Here is a 20,614-nt window from a genome sequence, read left to right as displayed (position 1 = left end):
GTGCAGATGGTGCAGGAGTGCAGTATCAACACTGCATGTTTGGAGCACTGAGGATATATAAATTAATTTTGATCTAAGTGCTTAGTGTGTGTGCTGAGAGTATAGTAACTGTTGTAAGCTGTCAATAAGTATTTTAGCAAACAGCTTTCTACAGTTACAGGAGTGGAGGAGAACTGTTTTTTTTTTTTTTAGTTGGGAGATCTGCACATGGTGCCAGATGAGCTAGCTATACGAATGACAGTTTAAGGAAAGATGAGCAGGATCATACTGAGTATATACCATGAGAAAGGAGGTGGGGATTTTGTATCCAGGTAAGTAACCTAATCCACTGATCCTTTTCTGCTGTAGCCTGGGTTCTCTCTGTGTCAGTTGTCAGATAAATGAGATTGCATGCTCAACTTTGCACACACACACACACACACACACACACACACACACACACACACACACACACACACACACACACACACACACACACATGCATACATGCACACAAGAAACTGTTGCCCCGTGGAGACACAAAAATCAAATAAAACAGACATTAACGGACAGCTCAACTTTCACTTGCATCCTCAGGAGGTAAGAGGAAGTTAAGAGAATCCACCAGATAACATGGGCATATACCAGCCTCAGATATTGATTGGAGACTCAGAAACATTGTCCCACACACCACTGGTTTTAAAGGTAATGTTTTACTTACTTTCATGTATTAAGTTAATTGCACATCCAATTTTCAATTTTTTTAAAGCTAGTACAAAGCTGTTATGAAACCGAATTGTATTACTGATTGAAACTTTGAATATGAACTTCATGATTATTTAAATAGCATAACATTTTGAATAGCCGGTTCCTATGGGTAATCACTAATAGTTAGCTGTGTATCAAAATGTAGATGAAAAGTATAGGTTATGACGCCAGTACTGGAAATACAGGTACACAAAGAATGGTGCTGCATCATATTTGTATTGCTCAGAGACATGCTGTGGACAGGAGGTATAACAGCATTAGACTGACTCTCAGGAAAAAATAATTGAATGTAAAAGGAATATGTATTTACAATGTATATACAATACAGTGTCACATGCACCTTGACCTTTATTAACAAATGTTGTAGCAAAGAGGGTAAAGTGAAAAAAAGAATAGAAGCAACATTATGATAAACATGGTTTTTGTCATAAGGATCACAGCCGAAGTAGTATTACTTAATCCAAAAAAATTGAAGCAGGTGGACATCCACCTGTCTGGACTAAGTAACAATGCTTTTGCAGACATCCCCATAATGAAGAGGGACTTCTCTCTTAGACAGGGATTCAAGTTTGATTAGTAGCTAAAAGGACAAGTAGCTAACCAAATTTTTCAGTTCATATTTTGCCTTAAGAAGCAAATGGTCAAAAGTCAGTTTTCTGTGCAAATTTGTTTTTCTATTTTCCCTGTTGTATAAATGTGTAAAGTACTTGCTGTTTCATTCGGCTTATTTTAACTAGCTAGAGTTGTATCAGTTCAGGTTTGATCCTCTGAGTCTACTATTTGAGGGGACCTCCTTTTGGCTCCTCGCTAATGTGGCTCCTTGCCTATTAATCCACTAATCTCCTTTGAATGTAGGAGACTAACGGTGGCAAAGAATCGTAGAGCTATAGGAGCTCCTTCTTTGTGTGTCCTAACCTGGAGTTTATTTTGGAGACAGACTGTCTTAGACCTACCCAAGAGTAAAATGTTATAGAGATAGGAGTCCATCCTGCATTGTGTGTGTACCTAAGATGCTGCAATATTAACTCTGATCAACAAACAGGGCTTGTACCTCCATTGTGCTGTGAAGGGTTCTATCAAAAGTAAGACAGGTACAAAGGGAGAAAGTAGCCATCTGTTATTCTTCAGGTCTGGAGCTGACAAGGGTGGTGTTCTGACTTTTTGGATATGTCTTGGTGTAGGGAAAATTGCAGATTCTTTCTCGTGCACCATGTATGAAGTTACCCCAGCACTGCGTCAGGTGGTTCCAGGTAGACTACACTGTAGGACTGTGGCTTGGCAGAAGCTTTGGTTGAGTCACAAGCTGAAATTGATATGTGGGCTGGGACAGAGGTTGGAATGAAGAAGGGGTATGACCCATCCTCCTGAAGACAAAACTTGTTCTGGATGAGTTTTATAATACCAGATGTAGAGTTCATTAAAAAGGCTGATTTGTCTTTAGAGAGATCCCTGTCACATCTAATTGTCTAGCTGCAGTCTTTTAGATAGTTGATAGGATGAGTAGCTCAGCTGGTCGGTGTTCCAGAAAAGATTTTTCCTCTAAATGTCAGGAAGCTGCAGTTTTTTTTTTTCCAGAAAAGATTTCCAAGGTAAGGCAGTTTTTTCTTAGTTATGCTGCAACTTTGGATGAAGCAGTAGGATTCTGTATATTTTTCCAAAGTGTAACCGGTGCTGCTGTCCAACCATTACTTTAATCTGGTATTTTGTACAAATTAGTTACGGTAAGAGTGGCATATAAGCATTTTTAGAAGTGTGATTATTGCTGATGGTTATATTGTTGTGAGTTTGTACATTACTAATGTAATTGTACAAACTGTTCTTATGCTTTTGAACTTTTCTTTTGCGCCGCCCACTTCAGTTAGACTGCTTAGTTAACAAAATGTTTTAAATAAGTAGTGATGTTATCTGGTTCTAATTTTACCGAATGTTGCACAGAGAAAAGGATAATGAAGTAATGTTTAAGTGAAACCATACTGCTGGCACAACATTAATGCTTTTATTTGTTTCAGTTTCAGACAGGCACCAGTTTAAGAATGAGCAGGTTCTGTACCGGTTTCGTTATGATGATGGAACATATAAACCAAGAAGTGAGATGGAAGACATCATGTCCAAGGTGCCTACTTTGACATTTGTAATAGGCAATTTCATGAATTTGCTTTTACAAAGACCAGTCTATTCTGTGGTTTTGCCTTTTATAACATTATCAGATTAGATTTCCTGTCACTTTTCTAGGGCCTTTCCATCTTTTGTTGCTAAAATACACTTCCTTAAATCAAAGTTGCTCTCTCAGGAGCACAGTAATAGTATCAGAAGTCCAGTTAAGTTCATTTGCTGCTTGGTTTATTTGGCTTATGTTTTGTAAATGGCTCGCCTGCTGTGAATAAGACGTGAAGTGTAGGTCAGGGGGTGTTTTGGAGAGCCACACTATTAAGTGTGACTGATAAATATAAACCAGCCACTGTTGTGGATCATGGGGTTTTACACGGCCAGTGATGCATGCTCTACAGAAAGCTGAGTCTGCTGCAGTAGTGTTTGGCTCAGTCAGTTATCTTCTTTTCACTCAGGAAAGAGGATGTAAGGCTGCACACTGAGTATCTAACACTTATGGGGTGTGCAGCACTGCAGTCACCTGAAAGGAAGATCTGTGAATACATTAAAAAAGTAACATGCATGCACTCCATTACATCATTGTATACTGTGCTGAGGCTGGAGGGTGAATGGCTAGGCAGACACTAGATGTACTCCTCAAAGGACAGACCAGGGAGGCTGTGAACTAGCATTAGATCTATGTAACATCTCTAATTAACATTGCTGTGTGGATTAAGGTAAGTACGCCATCCCTTATAACATCTCTAATTAACATTGCTCTGTGGATTAAGGTAAGTACTCCATCCCTAATAACATCTGTAATTAACATTGCTCTGTGAATTAAGGTAAGTAAGCCATGCCTAATAACGCCTCTAATTAACATTGCTCTGTGGATTAAGGTAAGTACTCCATCCCTGATAACATCTCTAATTAACATTTCTCTGTGGATTAAGGTAAGTACGCCATCCCTTATAACATCTGTAATTAACATTGCTCTGCAGATTAAGGTAAGTACGCCATCCCTTATAACATCTCTAATTAACATTGCTCTGTGGATTAAGGTAAGTACTCCATCCCTGATAACATCTGTAATCAACATTGCTTTGTGGATTAAGGTAAGTACTCCATCCCTGATAACATCTCTAATTAACATTGCTCGGCGGATTAAGGTAAGTATGCCATCCCTTATAACATCTCTAATTAACATTGTTCTGTGGATTAAGGTAAGTACTCCATCCCTTCATACTCCTTGTGAGAAGGTGGCCGTACATGTAACAGAGCCAGCATTTCTCTGTGGATTAAGGTAAGTATGCCATCCCTTCATACTCCTTGTGAGAAGACAGCCGTACATGTAACAGATCCAAGAGAATTTATTTATTTTTCTTGTATTTACTCTTTGTTGACCGGGTTGGCCCCACTAGGCCAGTGTTCCATTTTCAGGGGAGAGGTGGTTGTGGTCAACCTGGTTTATGTGCTTCATTCAGGGACAGAAGGAGTGTGTCTTCTTTCAGAGAAACTCAGAGGAGAAATAAGACAAGAACATTTATGGCTGTGAAATCTTGAGTAGTATTTTGACAGGCAGACAATTAGCTTACAGAATGGGGCATGCAATGGTTTAGGTCGAACTCTTCATCTTCTTTTGTGTGCCCTTAGGTTGGTAATAATAACTACTGTACTACTCAGTGTGATCCAGCACTCCTTTGGTAACTTGGAACTAAGATAATGGGCCTACGTTATCCCACTGAGGTCATTTCATAAAGTGCAGCTGGTGGTGGGAAAGCATAGGATGTGCTGTTGGAACTCTTTGATGCTGCTCACTTTTTTATATGGCATTAATGTGCTATGTCATAAGCTGTCTTGTGCATTTGCTTTTTGCATGCTAATGTCATTTGTTTAGGAACTACTTGAAGATTTTGAGATTCAGATAGGACTGTCTACTACCACCAACAATGTGGAATCATGCAGCAGCCTTGCACATCCATTGCAACTTGTCTCTTGGACAATGAGCCTTTATGGCAGAGGGCTTGAATGTAGAGTCTATGCAAGTATTTTTTCTGCTAACCATTCTTCTGTTGAACTTGTTTGGCTTGTTTTTGTTGAGTTGGCCTTTTTAGTTTTTTTCCCAAAACAAAATAACACTCACACTTGACCACATAATACGTTTTACAAAGGCACTCGTGTTAGTGTAATGGAACAGTGTGTACTTCCCATGAAAGATGCAGTGATCTTGTAAATACTGATAGTGGTGGGCTACAATAAAACTGTACTACTTGGTTCTACATGCTGTTTTGCTGACAAAATGTTGACCACACACAGCAGGAAAGGATTTCTGGAATGACCTAGTCTGCTTCATTGGTGGTTAAGTGGCCTGTTTTTTTCTTTATTTTTTTTTTTTTTGTCTCTTCTTGGAAAATGGCATTGGATGTTTCTAGTTTGCTGCTATCTACTAGAAATGTTTCTCTGCAATTTGTTTACATTCTCCTGTTTCCAAAATCATCTTTAATTATATTTCTAATAACAAACTTCTGATGATTCCTACTATTTTGGGTTGTTATGTTTTTATATGTGTAACATGTAACTATAATGCAGACAGTTGGGCGATTACGACATTGCGATCACCCTTGAAGGAAGTTGCATGATATACTGACCATGTGAAGGCATAGTAGACTTGACAGCCATTGTTTACCCAGATTTTCTTCCAGGGAGCTTTTCATGTAATAATGTTTGCATGTTCATATATTGGCACCCATTCATACTTAGAGTTGTAACAACATGTACAAGGTGATCCCCTGCATGTATACACATATATGGTGATACTATAGAACTGTATAGTGGTATCAGCATGTGAATGGAAGTGCCATGCATGCATACAGTGATACCAGCACATGCACCTGGCACATGCATGCATACAGTGGTACTGTCTGTGAATACAGTGATACCAGCATGTGCATGGCGGTGCATTCATTCAGTGGTATTGTGCTTACATACTGTGAATACATGCAGTTGTATTGTGCATACATCCAGAGGTACCAACATATTTGTGGTAATGCCATGCATACATACACTGATACTGGCCTGTGTATGGTGGCACCATGCACGAATGCCTGAAGTGGAACCTTTGTGTGAATAGTGGCTCTGTGCACTCATGCAGTGGTACCTTTTATGAATATAGTGGTACCAAAATGTGATACCAGCATGCGCATGGTGGTACCCTGCATGCATGTAGTAGTACCAATATGTGCATAGTGGTACTGTGTGTGCATGCATACTGTGATACCTTGCAGATTTCAAGTGGTACCAGCACATGTGTGTTAGTACCAACATGTGTATTGTAGTGTCTTGAATGCACATGGTTGTACTGGCATGTATATGGTGATAGTGTGGTACATCTTAATTGTACTGTAAGATACAAGCATCATTTCTGTGTCATTGCCTTCTGTAATATGAGCACAAAGCTAATACAGTGCAGAGGTAGAATAATGTCAGACATTTTCTGTAAGCTGTTGTGAAACAGTGAACTGAATATAGTGTAGAAATTGTAGATTATACAAGACACAGAAAACATAGCCTGCATCAAGTAGGATGGTTATACAGGAGTTGGAGATTAGAGAGAGTAACAGGGAAGACATACTGATTAGCTGTGACAAAGTAAGAAAGGTATAGAGATATGGAGGAGTTGCGAGTGTTTACAAATATGCAAATAAGGTCCTACCAGTCTTTGAATCCATTCTACTTGAGTGGACAGAGCAACCTGATGGGGAATGCTGGGCAATGTGATGTCATCAATTGTTCACAAAAATGCATTTCTTATTTAGTGTCAGTGGTTCACCAGGTAGCACACTTGCCTTTGATAGTGGTATTTCAGGGATTAAACAAATAATTGTGGGTTCTGTTCCCACAACAGGTGCTTGGACTTGTTTTTCCAGTACTGACACTGAAATGCAGTATGGGGGGAGGGGCTCTACTCCTTAAGTGCCATCCTTCAGAGAAGACATTAACTAAGGTACCATTTGCCAGACTTGGTGGGAGTTCACATGGATGTAACAGATCCCATGGCACTTATCTTAAAATTGTTAAGATTACTTTATCTTTAAAAAAGATATTTTAAATATGCCATCATTTCAAAGCCAATGTTGTATTTATTTGCATATTTACACAAGCATAATACAGTTATTCAGTTTAAATCTTAATTTTACTCGTTTTGCCAGTAAATAAACTCAGTTGTTTGTTGTGCAAGATGTAATACCATCCTCCTTTGCATAAAAACATAAATGTTATCACAAACCTATCCAACATTTCTACTTCTTTTATCATTTTTAACTTCATAAACCCATATAGTATCATATCTCAGTTACTTTTCATACATTCTTGTTTACACACATACACACACACACACACACACACACACACACACACACACATACACACATATGTATTGTATATACTTTCTCTTTGATAAAGAAAGAGAATCCAAATGTGTCCGTGTTCAATGCCAGGAGCCTAAAGAAGAAACTCCACTCCCTCCAAGCTCTTCTCACCATGGAGAATGCAGATATCTGTGCGGTTACCAAGATGTGGTTTAAACCCATGAAGAGGACCCTGGCAGTGCAAGGTTACAATGTCTTTCACACATTTAGTCCAGCTACTGCAGAAGCAATGACTAAAGGTGGAAGTGTCTCAGTCTACATCAAAGACAAATAAACTTCAAGGTTGGTCAAACAGGATAATGTGCTTGAGCTTCTCCATGCCCAAACAAATTGCCATAGTCAGAGTTCCATATCATATCCTTGCAAGCTATAGATCATCCTCTGTGACCCATGAAACCCATAGCTTATACTGAGACCTACTGGAAACACTTGCCATTCAACCTAATATCATATTTATGGGGGACTTTAACTACCCCTGTATGAACACAGATACCCTGGACCAGATAGTCCATATCCCTACTAAGGATGCAGACACACTGGACCTGGTAAACACATAGATTGGGAGAACAATATAAAATGTCATGCTTGTCCAAACCAATTCCCATAAGTCTGACTAGTTTCATATGCAAGCCATGGAAAGAACTATCATGAGTATGATTATTAATGTCATAGGAAACCTTCAGACACTGGATTCAACCCAGTTTGTCTTTGTCATAGCCAGGCCATGCCTACTCACCTTAGTGGACTTATTTGAAAAGGCAATGGATGAAGGCAAAATGGTGCATACTGCCTATCTTGACCTGACTAAGACATGATACAATATCCCACTTAATAAACTTGCTCACAGAATTAGATATAAACCCATACGTTACATACTGGATAGCCAGCTGTCTGTCCAACAAAACCCAGGAAATTAGTATAGGGGTGGCCACCTCCACTAATAGGCCAGTCACTAGCAGCGTCCTATTTTGGCATTTCTTTCTTTTTTTTTAAACAAGAAACATATTTATTAAATTATCACATATGACAGAAGCAATCATACATTTATATAAATGAAAACAAATCATTTTACATCACTTATCTATCCAATCATTGTCAGTCAAACTTACATAGTTTATTCAAATCCTGACATCATTTAAACCTTATTCCTCCTCTGTGTATATTGTTCCCATAATTCCCATTTTTCTTATGTAATTTGCACCCACCCTTTTCTAAAGATCCCAATTCCAGTTGTTTTATCTCTGTTACTATATTCACTACTTCTAGTAAAGTTGGTTTAGACTTTGATTTGCATTTTCTAATAATTGCTTTTTTGGCAGCCACCAAAATTAGATTCGGCAAGGCCTTACTATGTCTAGGCACTTTGATTCTGTATCATAGCTCAAAAAATCATTTCCTTATTTACACAAATTTGTTCACCCTGTATCTCCCACAGAGGAGTCTTCAGGGAATCTTTAAAGTCTGCCAGCTCTCATCATACTTCCATAAAATATGTTCTCGGTTACTTCTTTCTTCCCGATTACACCTCCAATACTTGCTGTCTACCTGAAGAAAAATTCTTTGGAGTCTACTTGAGGTATAAAAATACCTATGTAAACACTTCCAAGCAAAGACTAAATCTCCTAGACTTTGTTGCATATTTGGGAGATATACATATATCCCCCTATTGTTTCTTTGTGATTTGCTTATCCAGTCTCTCTTCCCAATCCTTTCTAACCTCCTCTGATTGATTCTTATAGTTATCATGCAATATTTTGTATGCTCTATTAATTATTCCTTTTTTTAAAAGCAGCTTCTGTTCTAGATTCTACTAAAACGCTACCAGTGGTGGTCTTTCGCTTAGAATCCCCCTATTTCTTTTTCTTTGCCTATAGGCTTGTATAAATCCTTGTTAGGGAAGGCAGTCTCTGTCCTGCAGTCCAAATAAATTCTTTGCCTCTTCCCATTATCTCCAATTATTTGCTCCCAATACCTTGGTTCTTTTACCAGTTTTCTCCAATAAATTCCAGCCCTCTCTTGCCTATTGTCTGTATCCCTAACTGCAGTCATCCCTATCAGCAGAACCTCCTTTTTCCATTTCCGTATTGGATTAGTTCTTAGAATACTTTCTGCTAATTTATGAATGTAATATTTTGCATAGTTATTGTTATTCTCCTTAAGGATCTGCATCCAAGATCCTAGTCTCTCCTTGTTTCTTCAGCTTCTCCCCCCATTTCATCATCATTCCTTTTCACTTTGAATTATAAGTTTCTGCTTGTGCTAATTATAGGAGTCTTAACTGTGTAGCTCTGCAATACCCCTCCAAATCGGGTAGTCCCAAACCACTTTTTTCAATTGGAAGAATCAGCTTATCCCCTTGAGTGCTCCGGTTTCCTCCCACATCCCAAAGACATGCTGTAGGTGGATTGGACACTCTAAATTGGCCCTAGGAGTGAGTGCGTGAGTGTGTGTGCCCTCTGTGGAAGGTTGGGCGCCGGGCTGGCAACTCGACACCGTAAAAAACTCTACTGCCAATCATGAGTGGACAGGTGATCCGCTGTGGTGACCCCTAACCAGGAAAAAGCTGAAAGAAGAAGAAGAAGAAGCTTATCCCCTTGAGTCTTGCCACCTTCCCCTCCCAGATAAAATCCTTCAGCTCTTTATTAATTGCTATCCCCAACTTCTTCTCTGGTTGATAAAAATATACCTGACCTGTGTATAAAACTAAAGGGACTAAAAACATTTTAACTGCTTGTATCTTACTATCCATAGCCATATAACAGAGCTTCCATTTTCTCAGTTTTTGTATTATCTTTTGTTTAGTCTGTTCCCACATATACTTAGCCACCCAAGAATCCTTTTTAATTCATACGTCTAAGTACTTCATTTTATCGTGTCCCCATAAATATGGATATTGCTGAACCAATTCGTTTGTGGGTATATAATTTACAGCTATTGCCTTTATTTTAGCTTCATTAATTCTGTATCCCAAAAAGATTTCAAACTGCCTTAAAATGTTCCACAACACTGAAATTTCCTTTCCTGGTAAGTATATCCTTGAATTTCTGAGTGTCTCATTTTCTTTGCCAAGTTGTTCTAAAATTAGCAGTTATTTATTGGAAGTCAAAGCCAATATCAAAGGCCTCTGGCTGACCAAGTTTGCAAATGATTGCAAACTAGGAGCAGTCATAGAATCCAAAGCCATGACTTAAAAGTTGGCCACCCTAAGAAATAGCAAAATCAAAAATGCATCCCTAAGACTGGACCCAGTAGTCATGGATTTAGAGGGTGTCTTCTGCTTTACTTCGAAAATGCACTTCTTCGAAATAGAGCAGTAGACCCTACACTTCAGTGAAAGTCCACTTAAATGAAAGTGCACTTTCGCTGAAGTCTAGTTCCCCTGGCTACCCAAAAAAACCCACTAAAGCATGTTTTTGCAGGAGGGCAAGCCCCCCTGCACTCCCCATGTGGTGGGCTGTGCCCCCCCACACCCCCTACTTATATATACCAACTCTGAGATCACACTACAGTGGGGAAAAGGGAATATTCCCATTACGCACTGTAGTGTGACTGCCGAAGTCAATGTTTGAAGTTTCACTACTTCGAACAAGTGGACTCGGTGAAGTGGGGTTCGAAGTAGTGAAACTTCGAACATATTGACGGATCCCATTTAGATACATATGGAGATAGTAATCTGGCTTTCGACCAACATGTATCAAGATAATAAGGAAGGCATTCTACGTTGCTCAACTTATAAGCAAGAGCATGGCTTCTATGTCCAAGGAGGTCACCATTCCACGGTATTTGGCCCTTCTCAGACCAATCACCGAGTACTATGCCCTGTTTGGTACTTATCTGACCAGGCTCTTGCAGCAACTGGAATGTCCACAGAGGTTCCTCACAAAAAGAATACAGGGTTTAAACAACATATCTTATGTAGATCACCTGAAAGCCCTATTTCTATATGTGGTTTCCTACTGTTTTGAGACAGTCTATGCCTGGCATACAAGGCATTCTTGGATCCTACTCTTATGGACCATTTGTACATCCACAAAATTAATAACATTAGAGCTACTTGATCTAGGGACATGAACCTTGCTTGCAACATAAATAGGACATGGAGGGACAGGTATGTGTCTCAGAGAATCCCTACACCCCCCAGAACAAGTTTCTCATCAATGTGAAGCAGAGTTCTTTCTTAACCTTATTCAAGCATAACCTCAACCAATAGATGTGAAATTGGAAATTCACTCCAGGTTTAGCATTTATGTCTCTCATGGAAAGAGGCAGGCTGTAAGTAATACCCTAGCTTATATACACCCCTTAAAATAATCTCTAATGTACAAAAACTTGCAGGATAAATTTGGGATGCATGGCTAGGCTTGTAAAGGTAGCAGTGATCACTAGTCTAGTATACACCAATGAAGCCAATCCCTACCAGTATTCAATTCTGTCTTCATACTTGACTGTGCCTAAGTTTTCCTATACCTGAGATGTAATAATTTTTCCAAAGATACTTTCTTCTCCACCATTAGTGTTATCAAGTAAAACAAAGAAAAAAAAGCGTAAGAAGACAACAGAGTTAATCATGTGCAGCCCCTGTCTTCTAATTTCCAACATAGCACTCCTCTCTTAATTGTGTTTGACCTACAAACCCAAATGACACTAAAGAAAATTCCATGTGGTTTCCATATCTTCCAGAAAGTGATATTCTGAATTACATTAAGTAATCTTTCCTAACAGTGTCCTAACATCAAACAGCTTCAGCTTCTCCTGTATACTCCATTTTCTCCCAGTACCTAAATGTCTAATTCTTAGTTTCCAACAGTTTGTTCCATAAAAGACACAACATGTAGACTAGTTGGCATAAAACAACTGCATGGCCCATCTCTCCGTAACTGATCTAAAGCAAATCTAGATTCTTCCAGAAGAAAAATAGCCGTATCCAGCCTATACAGCATTTTGCTATGACTGCCTAAATATATAATCTGAGAGGAAACTATCTACCTTCTGAACATTATACTCAAGAAAGTGAGGACTGCCAGTAACATAGTCCATAATATCAGATCTCCTTGCCCATGTTTAATAGGAAAAAGCTCAGCATAATCCAGGAATCCCCTCAAAGCTGTAAAAAATAGTGCCCTTTTCCTTTGTCTAATTTCTAAATGTGTAATCACATCTCCTACTACACAAATTGGGTCAGAAATAAATAAATATGGAAGTAAGATCTTAAGTAAATGACCTCCATTTTTCTTTATTTACTGGAGCTTAGATGACACATAATGTGCATACATAGACAAATCACAAATTGTAGCCTTCCCTGTATGTAAGTCCTGTACAAGCCTGTGGTTCACAGGGCCAGTATATTTTCCTTCTCCCCCCGACTTGAACCCTCTCCCTTTAAAAAGAGGATAAAAATCTATTATATATTAAAATGCAACATAACTAAAACTCATCCAAAAACAAATGTCTTTTAACCTAATTTCTAAAGCCATTAATGCTTATAGAAAGAAGCTTAAGCTCCTTTATGTTGCATGTCTCTTTTTTTTTTTTCATTTCCTAACTTGCTCTCCTGAAGTATGATGTGTATCACCCACACAATATCGTTGCTTCTGGTCTTCTAAGAAAACATCATATTTATTAGATATCACAAGTTCTGATGTTTCACTGGTATGTTGCTTGATTTCATTTTTAGTAATCAAAAATTCCCAGCACTCCTCTGAAATAGGAAAACCAGTATTTTTCAAGAAATGGTAATTCCTCTTTAGGAATATAAGCAGAAAGAATTTGAATAGTATTGACTGAATTAGGTTCAGTAACTGAATTTTGTACTTATTCCAAAGAATATTGGTTAGAGGCTCTGCATTTGTAACATTTCATTGCACAGTTATCCTTGGAGTGCCTATATTCCCTTCATTTATTGCAGTGTTTCTTTGGGCAGGAAGCAGTCACATGACCCACTTTCCTAAAATAATAGTAAAGCTTTCAATGCCCATAGTAGTGAGAGCAATGCAAAATCACTTTACAGTCTTTCAGATGAATAACATTAGGCACGTTCTATAGTTCCAATATACTTTTTGAAGTTAACTACATTTCATCCCCCGGCCCAAACCCCAAAGGATTTCTTGTTTTTTTTCACTTTAAGAATCTCTGCACATTGTTTTTATAGTCTAGTCTAGCATCTGCTTCGGACAGTACTGCAGTATGTAATTGCTCCATGGTTTAACATGTCTCGTATAAATAAACCAATACTCAAGTCTTGCATGTCTGGAAGAGTTTCAAAAGAGACATTGAAAACATGTCCATTACCTGTATGTTTGAGTGCTTAAAGCTTTGTTGCTGTCACCCCAGAAGACTTTAGTAGTCTAAAAGAAGTTAACCCTTTTGTTTGGAATACCACCAGCAAGCCAAAATCTCAAAAGGCCTGCCCTTGACAAGAGAGTACCCTCAATAATCTTGGAAATTACCAGTTCTGTGTATGGGCATGCTGCCTGAACCAATGTTGCTTCCCTTCCAATTGCAGATGCACCCCCTCAAACTGGGTTCTCAGCACATGAACTCCTAGCAGCTTCTCCTCAGTGGCTTCTCATTTGTAGCTTCCTTCAGTGACGCAACAGTATGGCAAAATCTGAAGTATTTTCCACCATCCTGTCCAAGCAGACTGCAGTTTATCTGTTGTAGTGCACAATATTTTCTGTAGGAAGGCCTGAACCACTCAGCTTAGTCACAATTACAGTATCATCCATCACAATCTTAGAACTATGGCTGTGGTATGAAAGAAAGGTAAAGAATCTTAGTTGAGTCATAGCTCAGACGTTCTTCTGTGAAGGTTAAGGATGTCTTCCTAGTGGCCTGGCCAAGTTTCCTTGAGTTGGTATGAATACCATCTTTGATCTCCTCTTACAATAGGCTGCAAGCCTAGTAGGATTAACCCATTCAGCAAACCATAAATTAAAATTAAATGAAAAGATATTAAATTAAATTCATTGTGGGAAGAGGAAAGCTTATCTGTAAAACAAAAATCACATCAGTATGTCATCCTTCAATTAAGCCATTTTGGAGGTAAAACAAATAAAAAAAAATAACAGTAACCTGTTACACTGCTAGGGACTTTAGTACTGCAGGGAGTATCATAAGATTTTGTTTATTTTTTCAGTTTTTACAGCAGTGGCCCTTTAAAGGAGATATAGAAATTAGTAATTTATGTAAAATGTTGACATAAAAAATGGTGAATGTAAGCAACCAGTATGCACAGCTAATGACAACATAATTTCATGTCTTTTATTTGACTGGCATGGCCCTCCTGGAAAAATGAGTCGGCCTGAGAGAGGGTACTGACAAGGTGTGAATAGACAAAAGACTCAGTTGCTTGGAATATTTATGAATATGTGAATCTGTTTGTTTGTTTATTAAATTTGTTTACTAGGCACCAATCTCAATGGACCATTTTTGGGCCTGGTCAAGTTGTATAAAATCAGAAATTCACAATTAAAACTTCAGAATATACAAAGGCACATTTCACATGACAAGTAGTTGCTAGTGAGTTGCATTTTAAGAGATAGTGCCGTATTCTGTGGTCACCTTCTCTTTTGTATGAATGACTGTGTGTGATAACTTAGGTTTGAAGCCTGTGTATCTTTTACTATATCTAATGAGTTTGGAAAGTCCCTCCAACACATTAATACCTCCCTGACTATGCAGTACAGTGCCATTGCTCTTGTCATGGAAGGTTATGTTTGCTGTGTACTGGTTGTTATGGAAACCATTGCCTTGTCCATGGTTTAGGAAGAAGCATCTCTGTCTCCATCTTTTCCTGGCTGTATCTGGTCACATCTGATTGCTGTTATTAGAGGCAGGAGATGTGCTTGTAGTTGTAGGAAACAAGCTTAGAAACTGAAGGTACAGTAGGTTGTAGACAGACATACATGATTTTATGCTATGGAGTACACATTTAAAAAATATACTTTATTTAATCTGTGTGAACCTGTTTGCTTGAATATAAAATAATAAAATCACTGTAATATGTACTGTGTGTTAATTTTATTAAGTTATATATTTTTGTTAAATGGCTTTTTATACAGAAAGCCTAGTAGACTGAATGCGTTTTCTGCTCATGCCTGCCATTTCAGGATTATTCTGCAGTATTGAAGAGGTGTGTTGTCCGAAAACATGCATTGTCCATAAGGGGGGCTACATATGGTACCTGTCCGGGGACTAAATTCTGGAAGCTAATGTGCAGTTCCAAAAATTCTTGTAATGCCCATGAAGGCAAGTCTGTTTAATCCACTGTTCATCGGGTGGGAGGGTCGTGCACAGTAGTCAGGAGGGGGGTGTGGTTATGCCATTGCTGTACCTAAGATCAAGTTATAGCTGATTTTGAGTGATGAAACAGAACAGTTACAGGGTACATTCTGTACTAAATGGTAGCTTTAGACACTGAAATAGCTCTTTTGACAAACTTTTTTTTTTTTTATTTTTTTACTATAATAGTCTAATGTTGGATACAGCCTTTCAGTTTCTTGTGGACACACATTTATGTCAGGTGTAGTTGATATGATTTACTCACCTTAATACAGTGTGACCAGTTGTGATAAGGTCACTGAACAACATACTGTTAAGATTAATTTCCTTTTGTAGGGCTTCTTAGGAAGTGACGCTATGGTCCAAAGTATGAACAAGACATTTCTCTGACTCTAGGTTTTCCCTACAGACTGTACCTTCTCACAGTAAATGTGTGTAGGAGGTGTGTCTCTATTTTATACATTAATTTGATGGCCAAGTTGTTAAACAAGGCATACCAGAACATTCCTTTTAAAGAAGAGACACAAGAGTCATAGAAGCAGTGCACCTGCAATAAAAAGGTTTCTGAAATGTTTAAAGTAGTAAAAATCAAATAAATTAACTTTCTGTGCTCTGCATAGGGTGTGGAGATCATTCATGACTTCATGAATTCTGGATGTTAACAGGCATGCGTATTATTCTGTGAAGTACAGAAGGCATAAAATAAAGGAGTATATATAGAGTAGGAAGTCCTAAAATTACATTTTAAAGGAAGTAGTTTGGGTTACTGCTCAGTATGGGCAATAGTTCCCTTCTACCCCCCCCCCCCCACAACAACAGAACCTAGTAGTCCAGTAAAAGTTCTGTTTAGAAAAAAGAAGTTATGTACTCACCGTAACGTTCCATCTGAGTAGGTAAACTTAATTTGTCAGCAACCTGTGGGTTACGGATCTGACATGGATCCAAGCCGGCAGCATACCAAGCAAAAAGATCCGAGCTCCAAGCTCCTCCCCCTTACCCATACTACACCGCAACCTCCTTTCAATCCTCAGATCGCGTTTGCCACCTGCACATAATAACAAAACAAACTAACAACCTGAGACACCTGACTCAAAGACAAAATAAAGCTCATAAGTCCAAACCTCGAGCTCAGCTAAATAACCATAAATGTCAGGGGGAAGGAGGGAGGGACGGTTGCTGACAAATTAAGTTTACCTACTCAGATGGAACGTTATGGTGAGTACATAACGTCTTTATCTGAAGTAGTTAACTTCATTTGATCAGCAACCTGTGGGATAGAGTCCCCAGCTATCCGAATCTTGGGAGGCCCTTAAGGAAGGATATTCTGGAGCACTGCAGAGCCAAAGGCAGCCCTTCCTCTAGACACCAAATCCAGTTTATAATGAGAAATAAAGGTGTGAGAGGATGGACATGTAGCCGCTGAACAAATGTCATCCAGGGAAACTCTAGACCAGAATGCAGCAGACGTTGCCATAGAACACGTAGAATGAGCATGAACTCCCATTGGTTCTGGTAAGCCAGACTCTCTGTATGCTTGTAAGATACAACTCGAAATCCACCTGGCGAGAGTCACCTTTGAAACTGGTTTCCCTAGAAAAGGCTTAGCAAAGGAAACAAAAAGTTGATCAGATTTACGAAAGACAGCCATCCTGTGCAAATAAAAACATAACTGTCTGTGAATATCCAGCAAATGAAGTTTATATTCTCCTTTGTTCTGGAAATTAGGGAAAAAGACAGGCAAATTAATGGACTGATTAATGTTCATCTCGGAGGCAACTTTAGGGAGAAAGGAGGGGTTAGTCCTGAGAGATACCCTATCCTTATGAAACACAAGGTATGGAGGTTTGATACAGAGGGCCTGAAGCTCCAATACTCTCCTGGCTGAAGTAATGGCTACCAAAAAAGCCATCTTCCATGACAAGAACTTCAGATCAATGGAAGCTGTGGGTTCAAAGGGAGGCGCAACTAACGCCTGAAGAACTAAGGTCAGATCCCACGGCGGGGATGAATTTCTAACAGGGGGTCTCAAAAGAAAAGTGCCTTTTAGAAAGGTCTTACAAATTCTGGCAGCAGCGAGAGAACCAAAGTTGTCCCCAATATGAAAATGGGAAATGGCAGTCAGCTGGACCTTCACTGTAGATGAGCTGGCCCCTTGCTGAAAAATATGAGACAAGAATTCCAGTACCACTGGAATACGAGCGGTGAAAGGATCCAAGTTCTTTTGTGAAGCCCAAATTGAAAAATGTTTCTATTTGCTACTGTAGATCTTCCTGGTAGAGGGTTTATGTGCCGGGAAGAGATACCGGGAGTCCTGGCAACTAGGGGAACTGGATCAGCCAAGCTGAGAGCTTGAGACCATCCGGGTTCGGAGGAGCCATTCCCAAGGGATGAGAAATCAGATCTGGAATGGGATCCAAGATCCAGAGTGGAGCTATGAGATGAGACCGCAGGCAGGGGAACCAGACTTGATGAGGCCAGAATGGGGCTATGAGGATAATCTTGCTCCCCAACTGGCGAACTTTCTGCAGAAATTTTGTCATAAGCGGAAGTGGAAGATATGCATAAAGAAGACCGGGCGGCCAAGCATGGACTAGAGCGTCTCTGGGGGCTTCTCCCAAAGGGGGAATTAAAGCAAAAAACTCACAGCACTTCGCGTTGGAAGGTGATGTGAAGAGATCGCAGTGAGGCTGACCCCACTTGAGGAAGATCTGTTCCACTACATAAGGATTTAGAGACCACTCGTACGGAGAGAGGAAAGTTCTGCTCAATTTGTCTCCAGTATGTTGGACTGACCCAGAATGTGCATTACTAACAGGAAGTGGTTGGTCAAGATCGCCCATTCCCAAACTCTCATGGCTTCTCGGCAAAGGGGGTAAGACCTGGTTCCCCCCTGTTTGTTGATATACCAGACCACTGACATATTGTCCGACTGGATAGCAATAGTCCCCTGAGGAAGAGAGGCATGAAGGGCTTGCAACGCTAAAAGGACCACCCTCATCTCCAGGACATTTATATACAGTACGGTCTCTGTCTGAGTCCACGTGCCTTGGACAGTCCTGCTCGCACAATGCCCCCCCCCATCTTAGGCAGGAGGCGTCCGTGGTCACTGTTGCCTGGGGTGGTGACATAACAAAGGGTCGTCCTTCCCAAAGGGCTCGGGATTGAAGCCACTACATGAGGGAGTTCCTGCAAACCCTGCTGAGGGTGGTGTAGAATAGACCACTTGACTTGCAATGTCCACTGTAGAGCCCTCATGTGCAGATGAGCATAAGGAATCAGATTGATCGCTGCCACCATGGACCGCAAAGCTCTCAGGTCTAATTCTGCTGGGGGAGCAGGGGACTGAAAGAGGGCTAGCACATGCAGAGTCATGCTGTGAAGTCTGTCTGACGTTAGGAAGGCCCTGGCCTGGAGTGTATCTATCCTGGCCCCTATGAAGTCTAACACTTGAACAGGCTGGAGGAAAGACTTCTTGACATTTATGATTATCCCCAACCGGGATGACATCCGGAGGAAGAAATCCCTGTCTAGAGAAAATAGATGCCTGGTGGGGGTGGTGAGGATCCAGTCGTCTAGGTACGAGAAGACCTGTATGCCCTGGAGCCTCAGGTGGGCCGCTACAACTGCCATGACCTTGGTGAACACCGTGGGGGCTGTGGTGAGACCAAAGGGTAGGACCCTGAACTGGTAATGACTGGCCCCTAGCCGAAAGTGTAGAAACCGCCTGGACCGTCTGTCCATGAGAATATGGTAGTACGCATCATTGAGGTCTGTGGAGCACATCCAGTCCTCCTCCTGCAAGAGGGGCAGTATGGATTGTATTGTGACCATCCGGAATTTCTCCTTGGCAATGAAAAGGTTCATTGTTGACAGGTCAAGAATCGGCCTTAAGTCCCTCGTCTTTTTTGGCACCAGAAAGAACCTGGAGTAGATGCCTGATCCAGACTGGTCTGGGGGGGGCGCATGCTGGATGGCTCTTTTTTCTAACAGCTTTTTTATTTCCAAAGCCGCGGCCTCCCTTTGAGTGGGTGGGACATCTGGGAGGCACCTTGAGTAAGGGGGCTTGTTTATGAAGGGGATTGAATAGCCTCTGGATATTATCTGATGCACCCAGCGATCTGTCGTGATGGACTCCCATTGAGCCAGGTGCCTTGAAAAAGCCCCCCGACTGCCTCCAGAGAGGAGCAGTCGGGCAACCCCTCAGGGCTGCTGCGCGGGTCAGTCGGAAAAGGGTTCCCATGACCCGAAGTTCTTTGGTCCCCCTCAGCCTCTGAGCTGGCGTCCACCTTGTCCCCCTCTGCCTCTGGAGGAGAAGGAATCCTGAGCGTTCCGGGCCTGCTGAGATTTCCGGAACCACATCTTCTTTTGCCCTCGCTGGTTCCTGGAGAAGGACCTTTGAGGGGTAGAGAAGCGGATTATGATGGCTGACAGCTTTTTCCCGTCTTTCTCACTCTGGACCAGCATCTCGCTGACGGTCTTCCCGAAGAGGGTCGACCTGTCAAAGGGTGCATTCACGAAGGACGCCTTGAAAGGTTCCGAGAAATCGCGAAGTCGAAGCCAGGCATGACGCCTTAAGGTGATACCGGACCCGCTAGCTCTAGTGGCTCCCTCTGTGGCATGGGAAAGTAGCCGCATAGAATTATTAGACACTGACTTGAGAGTGGCAATATGAGCCGAGAAAGTCTGTTTATCCTTGGCCGACATGGATTCTGGGGGAGACTCAGCGTACTCTTTGACCAGGTTCCGCTGCAGTCTGATAACATAGGCCAAGTAATTCAGCACCCTTATAGAGACGGTAGCTGAAGCAAAAGTCCGCTTTCCAATGCAGTCCATTTCCCGAGACTCCTTGTCAGGGGGATGGACCGAAGAACTTTCTTGGGAGAGTTCCTTTTTGGTGGCCACCGCCACCACCATAGCGTCAACTGGGGAACCCTTGCTCCACGAAGCTCTGTCTGCATGGGGACTAAGAACCTTATCTGGCCTTCTGGGTATCGGCTCTACAGTGTCCAGCTCCTTCCACGCCCTTGTGGTAATCAGGTCGACCAGGGGGTTGGCTGGGCGGGACACCCAAG

The 20,614-nt window shown here is 40.8% G+C and overlaps 1 protein-coding gene across 1 annotated transcript in view; it reads left to right on the top strand.

The window, feature by feature from the left end:
* Nucleotides 1-20,614, top strand: part of PREX1 (phosphatidylinositol-3,4,5-trisphosphate dependent Rac exchange factor 1) — a 2,105,011-nt gene that overhangs the window by 1,436,940 nt on the left and 647,457 nt on the right. Inside the window, exon 12 of the mRNA XM_044089931.1 lies at nt 2,757-2,860. Within this exon, the coding sequence (XP_043945866.1) occupies nt 2,757-2,860 (104 nt within the window). The remainder of the gene's footprint in view (nt 1-2,756; nt 2,861-20,614) is intronic.

This window comes from Protopterus annectens, chromosome 12.part0 (genome assembly GCF_019279795.1).
Source record: "Protopterus annectens isolate FY-2018-M chromosome 12.part0, PAN1.0, whole genome shotgun sequence".
Lineage (NCBI taxonomy): Eukaryota > Metazoa > Chordata > Ceratodontiformes > Protopteridae > Protopterus > Protopterus annectens.
The sequence above is the reverse complement of the archived record's forward strand: the minus strand, read 5'-3'. Positions and strand labels throughout refer to the sequence as shown.